We start from the raw sequence: 16,555 nt of genomic DNA, 5'->3' as shown, positions 1-16,555 counted from the left end.
TTTAGAAAGAATATTCATGAGGGTTGCGAGAAATGCCAGATGGGCTAGTGAATATTCTGTACCACGGACTGTCCCAAGTCTACCTCGAAACGCCAATAACCTATGCTTTCATGATTAGGGTATACATATTGGGGTATTGCTATTATCGAGCTTATATTATATTACCAAGATCATAGCTCAATCTTGCCATCGCCTGAGGAATCTTGCCATGTCTTCGTCAACTGGGTCATGCTATAAGACACAAGTCAGTGGTTGCTTTATGAGTTGATTAGATTCAGGGGGGGTAGCTCACTGTGTTTTCATGGGCCTCCGCAGTCAGGGTAACTGAAGCAGAAACGGTGGTCTTAACAGTAGGCGGTGCTAAGAAAGTGGTAGCAATTTTGTATGGGCTCGGGGGAAACTGAGGTGTGGGTTCTCTTTTAACTATTTTCTTCGGTGGTTGCTTTGGTGCGGGAGCGTATCTCGTGAGCCCAGTCTGCTCCGGGTAAGGTACAGTTTGGACAATAGTTGGTTCTGCTGCAGGTGGAGGAGCTGCTGCTGGCGGTACGCCTGCAGGAGGTGCAGCAGCGGGAGGAGGTACTCCCGCTGGGGGTGCTCCGGCAGGGGGTGCCCCGGCAGGTGGTGCTCCGGCGGGTGGTTTGCCTCCTGGTGGTACAGGCGCTGCCGGATTGCCTGCTCCTGGCGCTGGGGCTGGGGGGTTGGCAGCACCGGGTGCTTGAGGGTTAGCTGCGCCGGGGGCTGGGGGTACTGCAGCGCCAGGAGCTGGAACTTGACGTGCTTGAAATCGAACAGTATCTGATTCGTCCGGCTTAGGGAGCGATCGGAGGCCCTTCTCAACATTGGGCGAGAAGGAGCCAGTCATGCCAGTGAGGGTGAAGCGGTATGAGTACCCTTGCATTCCATTGAGGACAGCTTCAAGGAAGCTGGAAACCAATTAGCACCATACCAGCTATAATCATAGCCCAATTACTCGATACTTACTAGCCATTGGGGTACTCGCTTCCGGCATTAGGGTCGACCTCAGCGGTGGTCTGGACCGGGTTGCCCAAGATGGTCCCCTTAAATAATTGTGCCACGCGTTCCTTCACAACACATTTAGCTATCAATTAACAGCGCTCGAAACGTCCTTTTTTTTCCAATCTTACATGAGTGTTGTCTTCGTTGCCTCCTGCACACAGCCATATACTGTAATCAGTGCCTAGTAGGAACGAGGTAGCATTCTCCGGGAACGACCACTCGATATCAAGGGGGGAGGCGGCATCGAGCACTGCCAGCGCCTGTGGAGCTTTGAACTCGACAGCAGAGACGATGCTGAACCATGCAACAAGGGTGAAAAGAGAGAGAAAGGACATCATCCTGGCGCCCCAGAGGGGGGGAAGCAGAGCGCTAAGTATTTATAGTCGACGAGGACACGAGGAGTTTCGGCCGATGTGACGATGGTTTCTTTGGTCGTTATATTTTGCTGGCTTTCGGTGTTGGAGAGAAACGAAGCCAACGCCAGGATAAGAGAGGATAAGAACGGCTGAGTAAGAGATGAGTAAGATGACTTAGTCATGAATTATGTAAAGGTGACATAAGCAGTAATAATCTACGTGATATGGCTTTTTCGCCCGGCGGTTTGTTTGTGATACAAGCAAAGAGCCGAAGGTGCAGAGTGCGAGGCCTTCGACCGACATAACGGGACCCCTGCTGCCACTCTAACGGCTGCTGACGCACTTCTGGCTTCTTACTTGCTCATGGTAAACCCTTGCTGACAGACTCCTTGGTTATACTCAGCAGAAGGTGGTGTGGTCCGGGTAAAGACAACAGCCTTTTGTGGCAGGAACCCAACTGCTCTATAAAAAGGTGCAGAAGCTGTGGATTCCAGAAGACCGTCGCAGGACAGCAGAGCATAGAAACGCCACGATGCAATGGAACTCCGCGAGTGAGATCGCGACCAACCTGCTCTCAGCAAATCCCGTTGCTGTTGTGGTCGCTTGTCTTGTGGCCTTCTTGCTTCCTTTGGCCTTACACCTCTTCCTTTACCGTACAGCTCCCACCAGCAAGTCTGACCAGTTCATTTTACTGGGCTCTAGCGGGTCAGGAAAGACAGCTCTCTGTGCTAAAGTTAGCTACATCATTATTCTTCCCTCGTTGCTCAGCCATTTTTCACTAACAGGTTGTTTGTAGCTCGAAAAACGCACGTCCCCAAACCTCGAGCCTCGACCAACCCATACTTCCCAAGTCTCCTCTACGTTTTCGGTAGCACTTCATCCGGCCGTTAGAAAAGGCTCAGATAAATACCGTTCTGTCAATGACCCGACACTGGCACAGGCTGCCAAACAGCGGGTGACTTTCTCTCTCAGAGACACTCCGGGGCATGGGAAGCTTCGTGACCTCGAAGTTATTGCCCAGTTGCTAGATCCTTCAAAGCAGAAACAGTCCAAGATTAAAGTTCGCGGCGTGATTTTCATGATCGACGCCAGTACTTTGATGGACGCAGGCCAACTAGCCGATGTTGCAAGATACCTCTATGACGTTCTGATTATACTCCATCGTTTCTCAGCATCCACTCGGGCACGCAGCACCCCCGTCTTAGTAGCAGCCAACAAGCAGGATCTATTTGCTGCTATTCCGGCGGCCATGGTGAAGGAGAAGCTAGAAGCCGAAATCGAAGCAGCCCGAGAGACGAGACGGAAGGGTGTGATCAACCCTGATGCGGAAGGTGATGATGAGACCGATGCTTTTGGCAATCAATCTTTTACTTTCCAGCTTCTGGAAGAGGAATCCGGTGTCAAGGTTGATTTCCTAGGAGGAAGCGTCACAACGGATTACAGAGACGATGCCACTTCTGGCCTTCGGTCCTGGGAAGAATGGATGGGTCAATGTCTATGAACGATTATGAAGACCTTAAAGCATCAACCTGACTGAACCAAACATTTTTAAACCAAGGCCATGTGATGAGATTTCGTACTCGCTCACAAAACCTCCTTCTCAACTTATCCTCCCGGTACACAGCCGCCATAGTAATTGGCAACGTGTCCGTAATGCATTACCCCCGCCATTAAACGTGCGTGTGTTGTTGCCGCTTTATAACCACTTCGACCACTCTTTCTTGTCTGAAAGATTTATATGGAAATCACAACTTATAAGACAGCCGTCAACAAAGACACTCGATGTATTACTATGGTATTATCCCATCCGTGTATACGGTTTAAATGTTGAAAAAAGGGAAAGAGATCTAAATACAAACATCCAATCAGAAACAATGCAGCAGTCGTTGAAACATCTAACCTGTAAGGCATGCCTGTTGAAGAACTATGAAACGGAAGGGGGAAAAAAGACATGTCGTGACAACGTTGACCTAAACTCACTCCACCTCCAGATTGTGTGAAACGAGAACGATCGAAAGGAAACTAGCAGGCGATTAAGCTAGAGAATATCTAGCTTAGCTTGTTCTGCTGCAGGAGCCAAGTCAGGAGGTCGACCTTGGTTGCAACAGCGAGTGGTTTCATGTGGCCAAATTCGTCCTTTTCGGTCACAACGGCGGCGCTGTTCCATTCGAAGAAACGGTTGAGGACGCTCAGGGGAGTATCCATAGTTATTTCGACGAACTCTTTGCGTTTGCCAGCGTCGTCGTCAGTGGCCTTGGGAGCTTTGCCCAAATTTCGAGGATCAGTAATGATCTCGGATATCTTAGAGAAGTCAAACATGACATCTGAGACTGGGCTGTTGCCGGTAGCCCTGCCGCGGGAAATCCAGCTGAGGGTGTTTCCGAGAGTTATAAGACCGACTAGCTTTCGGCTTTGAGCCGCGAGGACTGGGAGCTGGTCAAAGCCCTTATCTCTCATAGTCTCGATGGCAGTGGAACAGGGTGAGTTGGCAGACACCGTGGTGACAGGCTTGAGACGAAGAGCCTTAACCTTAGCGCCACCGAACTGGTCAGTTGGTCCCTGGGGAGGTAGTTGTGGTGAGTGTGGCACTTCTGCAGTGGCAGGTAGCAGGTTGTTGGCTGCGAGCCAGTCATCATCAGCAAACTATGGGGAGAAAGCAAAAGGTTAGTACCCAGAATTGTTAGTATAATGGTACAGAGACTGGACATACCTTGGTCAAGTAGCTTCGGATGCTATCAGGGAGAACAACGACAACAACATCATCCTTGCCAATCTGGCCGTCCCTTGCTGCTTGAGCTAGACCATCAATAGCACTTCCACTGCTACCACCAACGAGTAAGCCTTCCTCAGCAATGAGCTGTCGAGCGTACTTGAATGACTCTCTGTCTCCAGTCTTGTACCACTTGTCAACAATTTCCCTGTCAAGGACATCGGGAATAAAGTCATATCCAATACCCTCAACCTTGTAAGGCTCATTGAGGTGCTCCTGGTTAAGAGGCTCAGGAACAGCAAGAATGGATCCGTGGGGGTCAGTTGCAATAACCTTGACGGAAGAATTGTGCTTCTTCAGGCCACGGGCGATACCGGTGATTGTGCCACCAGTACCAGCGCCAGCAATCACTACATTGACCTTACCATCCGTCTGAGTCCAAATCTCTTCTGCGGTTCCAAACTCATGTGCAAGAGGGTTATTCTCGTTGCCGTACTGATCTAGGATGTGTGCATTAGGCAGCTCCTTCTCCAGACGCTTGGCTACTCCGATGTGGGATTCAGGAGAGTCGAAGGCAGCCTCGTTAGGGGTACGGATGATGGTGGCATTCAGGGCACGAAGCACAGCAACTTTCTCTGCAGACATCTTCTCGGGCAAAGTAATGATCGCCTTATATCCTAAAAAGGGGAAATATATCATCAGCAAGGGTGTTCATGTTGTAAGGGCAAGGATTGAAGCCAAACCTTTGACAGCTGCAACAAGGGCCAATCCGATTCCTCTAAAAATCACCGACCGTTAGATCACAACTCAAAAGCAAGCCAGGTTCTGCCACTTGTGCATCCTGCATGGTTCTCTGTATAATAGGGTACGTTACATACGTGTTGCCGCTGGTCGGTTCAATCAATGTGTCGCCTGGCTTTATCCTTCCTGAGCGCTCAGCCTCCTCGATCATGCGCAGGGCAATGCGGTCCTTGACACTGCCGCCCGCATTGAAAAATTCCAGCTTCGCATAAACTGTTGCCTCTATACCCAGGCTTTTAGGGAGCTTGTTGAGTCGAACAAGAGGGGTGTTGCCGATCTGTTCGGTGACGGTCTCCATCACCGAAGGAGGGGTTCTCTTCTGAGACTGCGCCATGGCTGCTGATAGTCGTAGTCTGAATAGGTCGCAAGAGTATCAATCAGTCAAAAATCCGTTATCTTCTAACAGAGATGTTGTTTCAGAATTTGGGAATAGTTCTGCGCAAAGAAAATATTGTTGGTACCTTTGGAAATAAGACAGAGAGATGTTTGCCTCCTGATGGGACCAAGGGAACCAGCCGAAAGTAGCCGGGTTAAACTTTACAAGAACTTTTCTTAGAGCAAGAAGAATATTTATGGACTTTTATAACACGTTTCCTTCCTCTGGCCCATTAACCCTGGTTTGCTAGCCCTCCAGTGCTCTTTTAGGCCAGGATGAGGAGAGGCGTTTCGAGATTCTCTCCTGCCGTTGATCCAGCCTTTGCTGAAAAAAAGGGCCAGAATGACGAACATCCAACCAATCAAAGACAAGAAAAATAAAATGCCGGGGCCAAAAAACTCCGAAGCCAAAAGTTCCGCTTTCAGCCAATCAGAGGAGAGAAAAGGAATATAATTAATCCGTCTCGTTATGTAATCACCGGGCTATCGAAGTTCTGGACGGGAGATTTTGGAAGGAGAGAAAGAAGAGGCAGAGAAGAAGAAGCAGAGGCAGAAGTAGGAAACAATGGCAGAATCGCAGACGACGAGCAGCGATGCCTCGGATAAGGGGCAGAAGTCTACTGGGTTCAAACCCGGGGACGATATCCTTACTCACTTTCGCAACATCTACGCCGGGGTTACAGGAAAGATGACGCCCGAGGGTGTTGAGCAGTTCAGACTCGCGAGAGACCTTCGAAATGAAGAATCGGATTGCAGGCGGTGCGAGTCACAGAGAGATTATCTGCTGAATTATAGTATGAGTCCACCTACGCCTTCATCGCCGGTCTTACTTGATCTATTACTGATATGGTTCTTCTGTCGTATAGGCCCGGTTATACGGTTCCTTCAAGACAACATCAGACAGCTTGGAGGCGATATATCGTCGAAGAATATATATTGTCGGAGATGTACGGCTCGGCAAGGTGGAGGGTTTGATCCAGAGTACGGAATTCAGATATGCGCGAATGCCATGAACAGCCAAAGCCAGCTTGAGGATACCTTGGCTCATGAGATGGTACATGCCTACGACCACTTGCGGTTCAAGCTCGACTGGACTGACAACTTGAGGCATGCAGCTTGTGCGGAGGTATGCTACTCCTGCTAAGAGAGAGGAATGTCAATTGATAGTGGTTAACACCTTACTAGATACGAGCCAGTTCCTTGAGCGGAGAGTGCAGATGGGCCAACGAATTCTTTGGAAGATTTGAATTTAAATTGGCTAACCATCACCAGGAATGTGTGAGACGAAGAGCCATCATGTCCGTACAGGCGAGACCGACATGCAAAAGCAAGGAACAAGCTTTGAGAGTAGTAGATGAAGTATGGGAAAGCTGCTTCCGAGATACACGACCATTTGACGAAATATACCGATAACACCAGATATTTCGGGAACGCAAAGAAAGAAAATTAAATGCACAAGCAAACAGGAACGCTCAAACAATGACGCTGTAATAATAGATAGACTTTGAAAATACCCCTCCTTAATTCTGCTTCATTTATTTCACTCTGCTCTTGCTGGCGGCAGCCTCTCTCTGCGCCACTCTCTCGCCCTTGACACAGTACTTCAAGATCCATGGGTGCCGTTGAACTTCATCGAGCGGGATTCGGCTAGCGGGGTCAAGAACGAGAAGCTAACGAAACAAATGTTAGTGATTCTATATCGGGGCTGGACATATCAGTACAGTTAAGGGACTTACCTTTTTGATAAGGTCTCTGGCTTCTGGGCTCACGAAAGATGGGATGGTCATCTCTCCTCGTACAATCCTCCTGTGGGTCATGACTGGGGAGTCTTCAAAGGGAGCTTCACCAACAAGGAACTCATATATAAGGACACCCAAACTCCACAGGTCGACCTTCTCATCATACCACTTATCACCGTTGCCTGGCTTGAGCATCTCTGGAGGGAGATAGTCGAGAGTACCACACATCGTCTGTCTTCGATTGTTGGGGGCATGTACACTCCAGCCGAAATCACTAATCTTGATCTCTCCGTGGATGCCAACAAGGATATTCTCTGGCTTGATGTCACGGTGCATGACATGCTTCTTGTGCAAGTACTTCAGCGCAGCTGCCATCTGGGCAATGTACTGGGCTGCTTTCCATTCAGGGAAGCGGTTTTCCTTTCGAAGGTGTTTGTATAGTTCACCCTTACCGGCGAACTCAAGGATCAGGAATACTCGCTTGCTGTCATGGAAATGACCATATAATCTCAGGATGTTGGGGTGTCGTAGGTTGCTTTGGATCTCAATCTCACGTCTAAGCTGTTTCTCAACATGTCCATGGACAAGCTCGCTCTTATGCAGCACTTTCAATGCACATACGAAGCCAGTTGATCTCTCACGGGCAAGGTATACTCTTCCGAACTTTCCTTTGCCGAGTGGTTTGCCAATCTCGAACATGCCGAGGTGGAATTTTTTAGGGTTTCCGGCCGAGTCATTCATGCGCAATGAATTAGAAGATTCCTCTTCCAGAGGGCTTCTATGTGATTTGGACTCGTTATTGTTTTGCAGCGCTAGCTTTAAGAGGTTTGGCCTGTTAGACGTGGGATTCCCATGAGCGGCTGGAGCTGGGCCACATTTTGATGGCACTCCCTATGACTTATTAGCTCCCTATTGCACTGCAATGTTACTGAGACAGGCTATACCTTTGCCTTGATGTGATGGTTGGCTGGCGGTTCGTTTTCATCGTTCACATCCAACCGCTCAAAGCGAGCTTCTAGGGTCTTCGTAGACATCTTGAGCGGGAAGGGCAGTTGAGTTATTGGGTGCCGTTGTAACGAATTGTACAATCCTAAATATGAAAGATGAGGCAAGGAACAAGAGAGAATAGAGTTATTTTCTGTGGTTAAAGAATGAGAAACTCGTTCAAGTTTGCTCATGGTTCCATTTTCTATTTACAACCACCGCCGGCGTCGGCGTTGCCACAGCAACCATCGGCCCGTTTACTTCCGGCTTACCTAAGCTCGACATCAACTGTCCACGTGATATATTTCAAAAAGGGCAAAGGGCAGGAACAACTTGGATACAAATACAACTGGAAGGCGCTCCTGTTTATATTTTTTTTTTCCCCTTCTAGGTCTCTCTTGTCATTGCGTTCAAAAGTCTAAGATCGATCTTAAACAGTCATCAAGAAAATTAGATCGGCTACCATGGCTGCCTCGAATGGAACACAGTCGAGCTTCCCCTCGCCAGAAGCTACACCACCAAGCTCGATAACAAGAAAGGGCTTCAGGATAACCACCAAGAAACTGCCAATTCTTAAAGCTGGCCCAATTGATGAGATGACGAATAAGCTGGGGATTGCGCCTCCCGAGATGATATTTGGAGATAACTTAGTCTCAATCGAGCATATACCGTCAGGGTGGGGTATCAATTTCAATGCTTTTGATGCTCTGGACCGTGTGGACAAAACAGGAGCCTCTATGCTCAAAGTATCATACTCAAGCGAGTGGCAGAAAAGCAGGTGTGCAATATCTAGAAGTAGTTTTTTAAATGTATGTTATTTTAGGGCTAATACCTGGTACAGAGAATCAGCGCATGAGGGTATAAAGGAGGTGGTTAAGCCTTTTGACTGGTCATATACCACAGACTATAAGGGAACAGTCACACCTAAAGGTCATGAATTTGAGCAATCATCCACTTCCCTCCCAATAGAGAGACTTAAGCAACCAGATCCAATTCTGTTCTACGACGAGATCATGCTCTATGAGGATGAGTTAGCGGATAACGGAATCACTATGCTATCATGCAAGATTCGCGTTATGCCGACATGCCTTCTCCTGCTTACTAGAATGTTTATGCGATTAGATAACGTTCTTTTCCGGTTACGAGACACCCGCGTGTTCGTGGATTTTGACACAGGTGAGGTAATGCGGGAGTACCTTGCAAAGGAGGAAGGATATGATAAAGTCAAAGAAGTAAGTTTCACGCTCCTTGTAGACACTGCGAGAGAAATGCCATACTGAACATGTGTATAGATGATCGGAGGCTCACGCAAGGACGTCCCAGCGATGATGAGGGACCCAAACCATATCGCACAGATATTACCAGTTGTAGACAGCAGTTTAGAGCGGGTGGTTCTACCTCCCCAGGCAACGTAAGCGGGGTAGAATCATACCCTGCTATCTCGAATTAGTATCATCCTTTGGTATCTGTACTTGATATTTCTCCGTGATGTAAATATGGATTGTTCTATGCATTGCTGCTGATATCAAAGAGCTTATCTGCACTTCCCGGCGCTAAACTCTTTTGGACCAAACCAAAACAAGCGGCGCGTCAACTTCGACATTTTAAACTTAACCATCGCGTTTAACAGCTCATAAAGAATCAGAATACCCTGAAATCCTCTAGTTGGCTTGTATAGAAGCCAGGAAGAGACGGTCTGTAGCTATAAAAGCTACTATACTTTACAAAAATGCCTCGTCCAGCGGCGAAACGAGCCCGAGTTACCCGCAGCAATCAGCCTCCTGCACAAACTGCTAAAGCAAAGGCGACGAGGGGAAGACCCAAGCGAAAGGTCTCTGGAGGAGAGTCCGAAGAGCCTACCACGAGCGCGAAGTCGGTACCAAAATCTAGAGTCACCTCTAGGCAAGATGCTAGTAGTTCGGATGTGGAGGGGCGAAGCGATGAAATACAAGATGAGAGCTCGGGGTTGGTGCGGAGAGAGCGGGAACGAGACTCATTTGGTAGCCAAACTCCTGTCAGAGACCGTCAGCAGGTAAATGCACCTTTATCTGGTGGTGTTGGTATGGGAACATCGTTGAGATTGCAAGGATTCCCGGGTAGCGCGAGAAGAGATATGAACCCAAGAGGGCACACACCTGCCTTCGAGAGCTCAATATTAAATGCATTCCGTCCGCGTCCAAGGCAGCCGAGTATATTACAACTTGTGGGGGACGACTCCTTGGATCTTGGATCATCGGAATTGGGCTCTGATGACCTGTTAGGCAGCTTTGATCCGGAGGACGTATCTACACCACTTCCAGCAAAGAGGAGAAAGTCACTAAACCAGGCCGATATGACTCCCACAGTTACCAAGAAGACGCCAAAATTACCAGAGTTGTTTGTTGAAGTCCCTGTACGGCACGATCTTGCCTCAGACAACAGAATTTCGGATGAGCCGCCTGCTCTTGTGCAAGCTTTGGGTGACCAACAAGTTGATGAAGCGCCAGAAGAGCCAGAGGTCATCGACAATCCTCAAGAGCAGGAACCCGCCCTTGATGAAGCTCTGTCCGAGATACATGTAGCTGCAGATGTGGATGACAATGGCGACGGTAGGTCATCTGTTAGATCGGTGGACTCTCTACCCCCCATGAATTTCGCCATAGAGACAACACCACAACGCAGGCGGCAGACAATAACTATGGCACCGCCAGAAAGTAGTGTGGGATCCATTACACCTCCTGCTTCGACTCCAGAGAGTACTGCAAACCAGAAACCAAGCCCTCAGTTTTCAAAACCTACCCATTTGTCTACGACCTCATTGCAAGATGCCTTACTGCCACGACGGCATCGACGAGGTAAAGGCCTAGCTAGTAAGAGGAACAAGAGTTTTCGTGCTGGAGGTAAGGACTATGTGCTCTCAGCTCCAGGTTCAGAGGATGAGCTCAACTATACCGGAGGGCAACAAGAGGACACATCCGCAGGCCGGCAGAGGAACACAAAGCGATCACAGCAAGACCAAGCCCGATTCAAGCTACGAGAAAAAGCTCAGAATACCTCGCAGCTCAGGAGAGGACGCAGTAAAGCTGCTACGGTATCGTCTCAACCAAGGAAGAGTTCAACGCCAAAGAAGACCTACTCCCGCCTCAGTACGACGGGCGGCGATGCAGACTGGGATAAGGAGAATCAGCTCGATGAGGAGACTGAGATATCGCCAGAGCGAGAGATAATAGCTCCCGTTATGAGCGAGGAGTTGCTGCTTCAGAAGAAGAAGTTTGCTGAGATTGATGAATGGTCCATCGACTTTGAAGAGGTCCTTGACGACGACGGCGAGGTGTACTAGAAAACCAGCGCCCCATAACTAACCACAGCGGTTCTCAACATCGCTCATGCATCCTCTTGACTGTCATCAACCTCACCTCTTCACCGTCTCACGCCCTTCGTCCCGTCCAACTCTTCATTTCGCCCTCTCTATGATAACCAACAAACATCCGCTGTTATGTAATCGAACCCGCCGTTAGCCATCCCTAGCCCCGCGTTTTCTCCCAGCATCAATACGACCGAAATGAAGACAGACGGGGAAGACGAGGCAAAACAATAACACATCAACAATTTAACCCGTTGCCGTCTTCTACCCATCTTGTCTACGCATCGTCCAACCTTTTCTTGCCCTATATCAGCCGAACTCGGCCATCATGGATATCCACGTCGACAAATACCCGGCTAAGAGTCACGCCAGGCGCGTCGCCGAGAAGCTCAAGGCCGCGGGGCACGGCTCTACCGGCATCATCTTCGTCGAAGGCCAAAAGGAGCATATTATCGATGATAGCGACGAGCCGTTTCACTTCCGGTGAGCCGTGGGAATACACTCGACTGGGCGGAATAAGCTAACAAAAGGGTGTGATAGTCAACGCCGAAACTTCCTCTATCTGTCCGGCTGTCTTGAGGCCGAGTGCTCCGTTGCATACAACATCGAGAAAGATGAGCTTACATTGTTCATTCCACCAGTCGACCCAGCCTCGGTTATGTGGTCCGGCCTCCCTCTTGAGCCCGCCGAAGCCTTGAAGCAGTTCGATGTTGATGCCGTGCTCCTCACAACTGAGATAAACAACTATCTCGCGAAGTGTGGGGGCGAGAAGGTCTTCACCATTGCAGACAGAGTTTGCCCGGAGGTCTCCTTCTCATCCTTCAAGCACAACGACACCGATGCCCTGAAGCTTGCCATCGAGTCCTGCCGTATAGTGAAAGACGAGTATGAAATTGGTCTTCTCCGACGTGCTAATGAGGTCTCCAGCCAAGCTCATATTGAAGTGATGAAAGCCGCAACCAAGTCAAAGAACGAGAGAGAGCTCTATGCTACTCTCAACTATGTCTGCATGTCTAATGGCTGCTCCGACCAGTCTTACCATCCAATTCTTGCATGTGGCCCCAATGCTGCCACTCTCCACTACACCAAGAACAACGGTGACCTAACTAACCCGGCTACCGGGATTAAGGACCAGCTCGTACTTATCGACGCTGGATGCCAGTACAAGGCGTACTGTGCAGATATCACTCGTGCATTCCCCTTGTCCGGCAAATTCACCACGGAGGGCCGCCAGATCTATGATATTGCCTTGGAGATGCAGAAAGTCGCGTTTGGCATGATCAAACCTAATGTTTTGTTCGACGACATGCATGCTGCGGTCCACCGGGTTGCGATCAAGGGGCTGCTCAAGATTGGCATTCTCACTGGCTCTGAGGATGAGATTTTCGATAAGGGAATCAGCACTGCCTTTTTCCCACATGGTCTAGGCCACCATCTCGGCATGGACACTCACGATGTTGGAGGAAACCCTAACCCGGCTGACCCGAATCGCATGTTTAAATACTTGCGTCTGCGAGGCACTGTTCCAGAGGGATCCGTCATTACAATTGAGCCCGGTGTAAGTGTTGAATCGAGTAGTTGCTCCGCCGAATGTTTCACATACATTTACTAACCCTTGCTCTAGGTCTACTTCTGCCGTTACATCATTGAGCCATTCCTTACTAACCCCGAGACCAGCAAGTACATCAACTCCGAAGTTCTAGACAAGTACTGGGCTGTTGGAGGTGTACGTATCGAGGACAACGTCGTCGTCCGCGCCAATGGCTTTGAGAACCTGACCACGGTGCCAAAGGAGCCCGAGGAGGTCGAACGCATTGTCCAGGAGGGTGCTAAATAATTATGTTTTTATTCAGTACACCGAGTGGTCGGACACACGCAGGAGCATGTACATATTTATGATCTACCCAGTTGATTTGCTACCAAAAAAGAACCGACCACAGCCCTATTTATTGATATTACATAGTAGGAATAAAGGCCACTTTGCCCACCGCGAATAATAACAATAAGAAAAGCAACTACTCGTACAACCAGCCTAGAAAGCTCTAGACCTCTTTCTCGCTGGGCCCTTGAATGCCGGGCTACTGGTGTTATCACGCTCCCTGGCCCTCTTCTCCTTCATGTCCAACACCCGATTAAGCAAATCGAAACTGAACTGGGGATGCTCAAGACACAATGCCTTGAACTGCTCTTCAGCATCATGACGCAGCACATCACTCATCTTAGCCCAGAAGCGAGCAACCGGTCCTCTGATAGCAGTGTCTTCCGGCGTGGTATGGCTGTACACGTATCTCGCATACTCGATCTCACCCGTAGCACTACTCTCGATGCTACCAATCTTGTTCTGAGCAAGCAGTTTGAGTTTTTCGTTTCCGAGCTTTTCGGCCAGACTGTAGATACGAGCGTGTTTAAGGAGCTGCTCGCCGCTTGCATCGACCTTGGGAATCGCTGGGTCTTGTTCAAGGTCTTTTCCCGACGGGAGGAGACGGGGGAAGTATTCTCCTGTATATTGAAATTGGAGGAAACATGCTACTGTGTCTGTCAATTCGTCTTCAAGGTGGATGCGCCGCTGCACCAGATCTGTTAGCATGGCATTCACGCCGCAGCAACTGGTTTTAAATGGAAAGGACTGTTGACGAGAAGAGGGTACACTGACCTCGCCTGTCTGCTCGCACTGGGCGAGTTTCGCAGCGAAGAAAGGACTCGACTCAAGGACAGCCTGGTGCGCTGTGAGTATTGTTTGCTCTTCGTCTTTGCCCAACACCAATTGTACTATGGGCGATGTAAGATAGCTAGCCTGATATTAGCCGGTATCCCAGTGCGCTGACCAGCAAAATGCTATGCTGTGGAGCGGAGCTGTGCATACTTGAGGAAAACCGCCTGCTGGCTGTGGACTTCGGGTTCGGCTGGCGGCTGTGTCTCCTGGTCCCCTGACTCTTTATCCTTCTCTTCGTCCTTGGTCGTTTCTGCTGAAGGGTCTTCTTCTGCCGTCGGGGCTGTTGATTCCTCCATCTCGACGTCTCCTGGGAGCTCGATTTGTACCTGGGGAATTGAGTCCGCCATGTAGTGAAGGTCTAGCGAGCGAAGTAATTATACGAACGGACGCGAGAGCCTCTCTCTCCCGTTAGTATATATATATACCGTGTGTATATATATAAATAAAAAGCAGCGCAATGAGGAGTAACAGGCAGCTTCTTCCCGGCTGCGGTGTTTGTTGTCGTGCTTGCTCGTTGGTTGGGCGATGCGAAGTTGTTCCTGGCTAGACAGGCTGAGCTAAGCAGGAGGTTTAACGGCGATCTAGAAGAGACGAAAAGCCGGAGAGACGACGACGACGAAGAGGATGAAGACGAAGATGAGATATAAGTAAAGCGAAGAAAGATGATCGGCTGTTGTACATGTATATTACAGAAGACAATACTGGCTCTTTTGCGTGGCTACGTTCTCGGGGGGCCCAGAGGACCCGCTTGGCTGCTGCTACTTGACTCTTCATCGCCCTCAGCCTTCTTCGCAAATACAGAGAGCTCAGGAGGGTTGAAGAACATCTCTGGCCCTGCCCCTTGGATGAACGCAAATATGACTTCCTGGGTTTCGAATTCAGCAAGGTTGTCCAGCGACCGGCGCATGTACAAGACGACCTTTGCGATCTTGGCCCAGTCGAGCTCTTCGCCCTTGTGGTCCGTGGGCAAGCCCTTGAACAGGTTCCTCCAGACAGCAGCGGCCAGCTGGGCATCTCCCTTGACTATACCTTCGTCGTAGGCAGCTATGGCGCCTCTCCACTGCACGAATAGATCCTTCAGGTAGGAGACACGCACGGTGCGGGACGTGATTGCATGCACCTCGACCATGCGGCGCTCGGCGGCCTGCGAGAAGTGCTCGAACAGGTATCTGTTGTAGACCTGGAAGGCCTCGGGCGTGGGGAGTCCGCGCAGTCGAACAGTGAGGAGATACATGTGTAGAAAAGTGACCTGGGCCCACGTCGAGAAGGTAGGAAGAAGACCGAGTTCTACCATTTATCCACCCATTAGCATATGTAGGCATCTGTAGACATCCGTACAAGACAGATAGATTGCTCTCACCTTCATACCACCATCCGCTGCCTTCGCCTATCTCTTCGCCCGACTCTGCCTTGGGGACCTGGTCGGCCTTTCGCAGCTTCTTTGATATCGAGTAATCCGCCTGCTCCGAACAATTGGTGAACAATCTGTCTGCGATGCCATACGATATATAGGTACTATCGGTGTCCGATATACCTCGCTTGGTCGTATATGAACGTGTAATCGCTGTCCTTATTCTATCACCCGCGGTTATCTTGCGTATAAACCCGTCGCCATAACCACAGCTGATGCTGCCGCTGCTTCTGATCGGCTGTATGGGTCTGGAACTGCTGGAGAGACTGCGATTGGCCACTCCCAGCAGACTCTTCTTTGCATACCGGCACTGCTGTCTCCCCGCGAGCTGCTTCTTCGCTGCCTGCAAGCTGTCAGTCTCTCTGCCTCTCGCTGTTACCAGCAGCAGCTTCTCTCTTACCTGGCCGACCTGCGCCCAGCAGCGGCTCCTCGACATTTCCATCTTGCCCTCTTCCGCTTCTCGGCTTCAATTCGTCTTTCTATCTTCTCTTCGACTCTTCTCCTCTATTTCTTCTCCTTGAACCGTCTCCAAACTGCTATTCTTTTTCTGCTTCTTCTGCTTCGTCTTCGTCTTCGCCTTCGCTTCGTAAAATATCGCCATCACGTGACCGTCACTAGCAAAAAAAAAAAAAAAAAAAAAAAAAAAGCAAAAAGACGTTGACGAAGAAGCCCAGCAAGCTCTCGATTATATGCATGGATCTGGCTGTAAGGGGCTGGGATGCGCCGGCGAGTCGACCTGAAAGACAAGCCCGGGCAGCGAGGATGTCTCTAGTTCGAGATGAGGTCGCATTGCAAAGCCGACCAAGCTACACTACGCTCTGGCTTTCATGCTGCTGTCTATACAACGTAAAAAGGGGGCGCCAGCCAGTCAGTCAGTCCGCTGCCCAAGTAACATAGCACTCTGTCCGGATTGCATTCGCACAGCGCGAGAACCCATCCCGGGGGCGACTCTGATGCATATATATTAACTATGCTGCCGGCCGTGTTCGAGTTTTTTTTCTCCGGCGAGCATCAGCATCAGCATCAGCATCAGCATCAGCGTCAGCGTCAGCGTAGTTTAGACAGGCAAGGAAGAGCCGTGTCTGCCGCCCCGCAGCGACCGCCTT

General features: G+C 49.7%; 10 protein-coding genes across 16 annotated transcripts; 5 read left to right on the top strand and 5 right to left on the bottom strand.

The window, feature by feature from the left end:
- Window positions 1-177: 177 nt before the first annotated feature.
- Window positions 178-1,355, bottom strand: TERG_00693 (uncharacterized protein; the record flags this gene model as incomplete). The annotated part of the gene is made up of 4 exons (XM_003238657.1): window positions 178-231; window positions 293-923; window positions 982-1,082; window positions 1,146-1,355. The coding sequence occupies 4 exons, from the start codon at window positions 1,353-1,355 to the stop codon at window positions 178-180; spliced, it is 996 nt and encodes a 331-aa protein (XP_003238705.1).
- Window positions 1,356-1,369: 14 nt separating this feature from the next.
- On the top strand, window positions 1,370-3,000 carry TERG_00692 (Signal recognition particle receptor subunit beta). The gene is made up of 2 exons (XM_003238656.2): window positions 1,370-2,106; window positions 2,170-3,000. Exons 1-2 carry the CDS (start codon window positions 1,906-1,908, stop codon window positions 2,872-2,874), a joined length of 906 nt encoding a protein of 301 aa, XP_003238704.1. The 5' UTR covers window positions 1,370-1,905; the 3' UTR covers window positions 2,875-3,000.
- Window positions 3,001-3,422: 422 nt separating this feature from the next.
- On the bottom strand, window positions 3,423-5,218 carry TERG_00691 (cystathionine beta-synthase; the record flags this gene model as incomplete). 3 transcript variants are annotated; one of them, XM_003238655.1, is made up of 4 exons in its annotated part: window positions 3,423-4,016; window positions 4,084-4,760; window positions 4,827-4,861; window positions 4,962-5,218. In XM_003238655.1, 4 exons carry the CDS (start codon window positions 5,216-5,218, stop codon window positions 3,423-3,425), a joined length of 1,563 nt encoding a protein of 520 aa, XP_003238703.1. The 3 variants fall into 3 exon arrangements, with proteins under 3 accessions (XP_003238703.1, XP_047605204.1, XP_047605205.1); XM_047749164.1 differs by lacking the exons at window positions 4,827-4,861; window positions 4,962-5,218 and having other exon boundaries at window positions 4,084-4,782; XM_047749165.1 differs by lacking the exons at window positions 4,827-4,861; window positions 4,962-5,218 and having other exon boundaries at window positions 4,084-4,728.
- A 606-nt stretch (window positions 5,219-5,824) lies between these two features.
- On the top strand, window positions 5,825-6,672 carry TERG_00690 (uncharacterized protein; the record flags this gene model as incomplete). 2 transcript variants are annotated; one of them, XM_003238654.1, is made up of 3 exons in its annotated part: window positions 5,825-6,053; window positions 6,126-6,385; window positions 6,445-6,672. In XM_003238654.1, the coding sequence occupies 3 exons, from the start codon at window positions 5,825-5,827 to the stop codon at window positions 6,670-6,672; spliced, it is 717 nt and encodes a 238-aa protein (XP_003238702.1). The 2 variants fall into 2 exon arrangements, with proteins under 2 accessions (XP_003238702.1, XP_047603598.1); XM_047747636.1 differs by having other exon boundaries at window positions 5,825-6,385.
- A 122-nt stretch (window positions 6,673-6,794) lies between these two features.
- On the bottom strand, window positions 6,795-8,032 carry TERG_00689 (the record flags this gene model as incomplete). 2 transcript variants are annotated; one of them, XM_003238653.1, is made up of 3 exons in its annotated part: window positions 6,795-6,929; window positions 6,996-7,889; window positions 7,943-8,032. In XM_003238653.1, 3 exons carry the CDS (start codon window positions 8,030-8,032, stop codon window positions 6,795-6,797), a joined length of 1,119 nt encoding a protein of 372 aa, XP_003238701.1. The 2 variants fall into 2 exon arrangements, with proteins under 2 accessions (XP_003238701.1, XP_047605203.1); XM_047749163.1 differs by lacking the exon at window positions 7,943-8,032 and having other exon boundaries at window positions 6,996-7,739.
- Window positions 8,033-8,213: 181 nt separating this feature from the next.
- TERG_00688 (uncharacterized protein) lies at window positions 8,214-9,598 on the top strand. 3 transcript variants are annotated; one of them, XM_003238652.2, is made up of 3 exons: window positions 8,214-8,760; window positions 8,824-9,214; window positions 9,275-9,531. In XM_003238652.2, exons 1-3 carry the CDS (start codon window positions 8,447-8,449, stop codon window positions 9,395-9,397), a joined length of 828 nt encoding a protein of 275 aa, XP_003238700.1. In that variant the 5' UTR covers window positions 8,214-8,446; the 3' UTR covers window positions 9,398-9,531. The 3 variants fall into 3 exon arrangements, with proteins under 3 accessions (XP_003238700.1, XP_047605202.1, XP_047603597.1); XM_047749162.1 differs by having other exon boundaries at window positions 8,824-9,598; XM_047747635.1 differs by having other exon boundaries at window positions 8,214-9,214.
- A 113-nt stretch (window positions 9,599-9,711) lies between these two features.
- On the top strand, window positions 9,712-11,301 carry TERG_00687 (uncharacterized protein; the record flags this gene model as incomplete). The annotated part of the gene is made up of 1 exon (XM_003238651.1): window positions 9,712-11,301. One exon carries the CDS (start codon window positions 9,712-9,714, stop codon window positions 11,299-11,301), a length of 1,590 nt encoding a protein of 529 aa, XP_003238699.1.
- Window positions 11,302-11,653: 352 nt separating this feature from the next.
- On the top strand, window positions 11,654-13,162 carry TERG_00686 (uncharacterized protein; the record flags this gene model as incomplete). Its single annotated transcript, XM_003238650.1, has 3 exons — window positions 11,654-11,808; window positions 11,866-12,883; window positions 12,950-13,162. 3 exons carry the CDS (start codon window positions 11,654-11,656, stop codon window positions 13,160-13,162), a joined length of 1,386 nt encoding a protein of 461 aa, XP_003238698.1.
- A 195-nt stretch (window positions 13,163-13,357) lies between these two features.
- On the bottom strand, window positions 13,358-14,517 carry TERG_00685 (uncharacterized protein; the record flags this gene model as incomplete). The annotated part of the gene is made up of 3 exons (XM_003238649.2): window positions 14,189-14,517; window positions 13,979-14,114; window positions 13,358-13,891 (listed from the first exon to the last, which is right to left on the bottom strand). The coding sequence occupies exons 1-3, from the start codon at window positions 14,383-14,385 to the stop codon at window positions 13,358-13,360; spliced, it is 867 nt and encodes a 288-aa protein (XP_003238697.1). The 5' UTR covers window positions 14,386-14,517.
- A 317-nt stretch (window positions 14,518-14,834) lies between these two features.
- On the bottom strand, window positions 14,835-16,022 carry TERG_00684 (uncharacterized protein). The gene has a single exon (XM_047747634.1). The coding sequence runs from the start codon at window positions 15,889-15,891 to the stop codon at window positions 14,917-14,919; it is 975 nt and encodes a 324-aa protein (XP_047603596.1). The 5' UTR covers window positions 15,892-16,022; the 3' UTR covers window positions 14,835-14,916.
- Between the last annotated feature and the right edge of the window lie 533 nt (window positions 16,023-16,555).

This window comes from Trichophyton rubrum (assembly GCF_000151425.1).
Source record: "Trichophyton rubrum CBS 118892 genomic scaffold supercont2.1, whole genome shotgun sequence".
NCBI classification, from domain to species: Eukaryota; Fungi; Ascomycota; class Eurotiomycetes; order Onygenales; family Arthrodermataceae; genus Trichophyton; species Trichophyton rubrum.
Note: the sequence above shows the minus strand (reverse complement) of the source record. Positions and strands in the feature narration are given on the sequence as shown.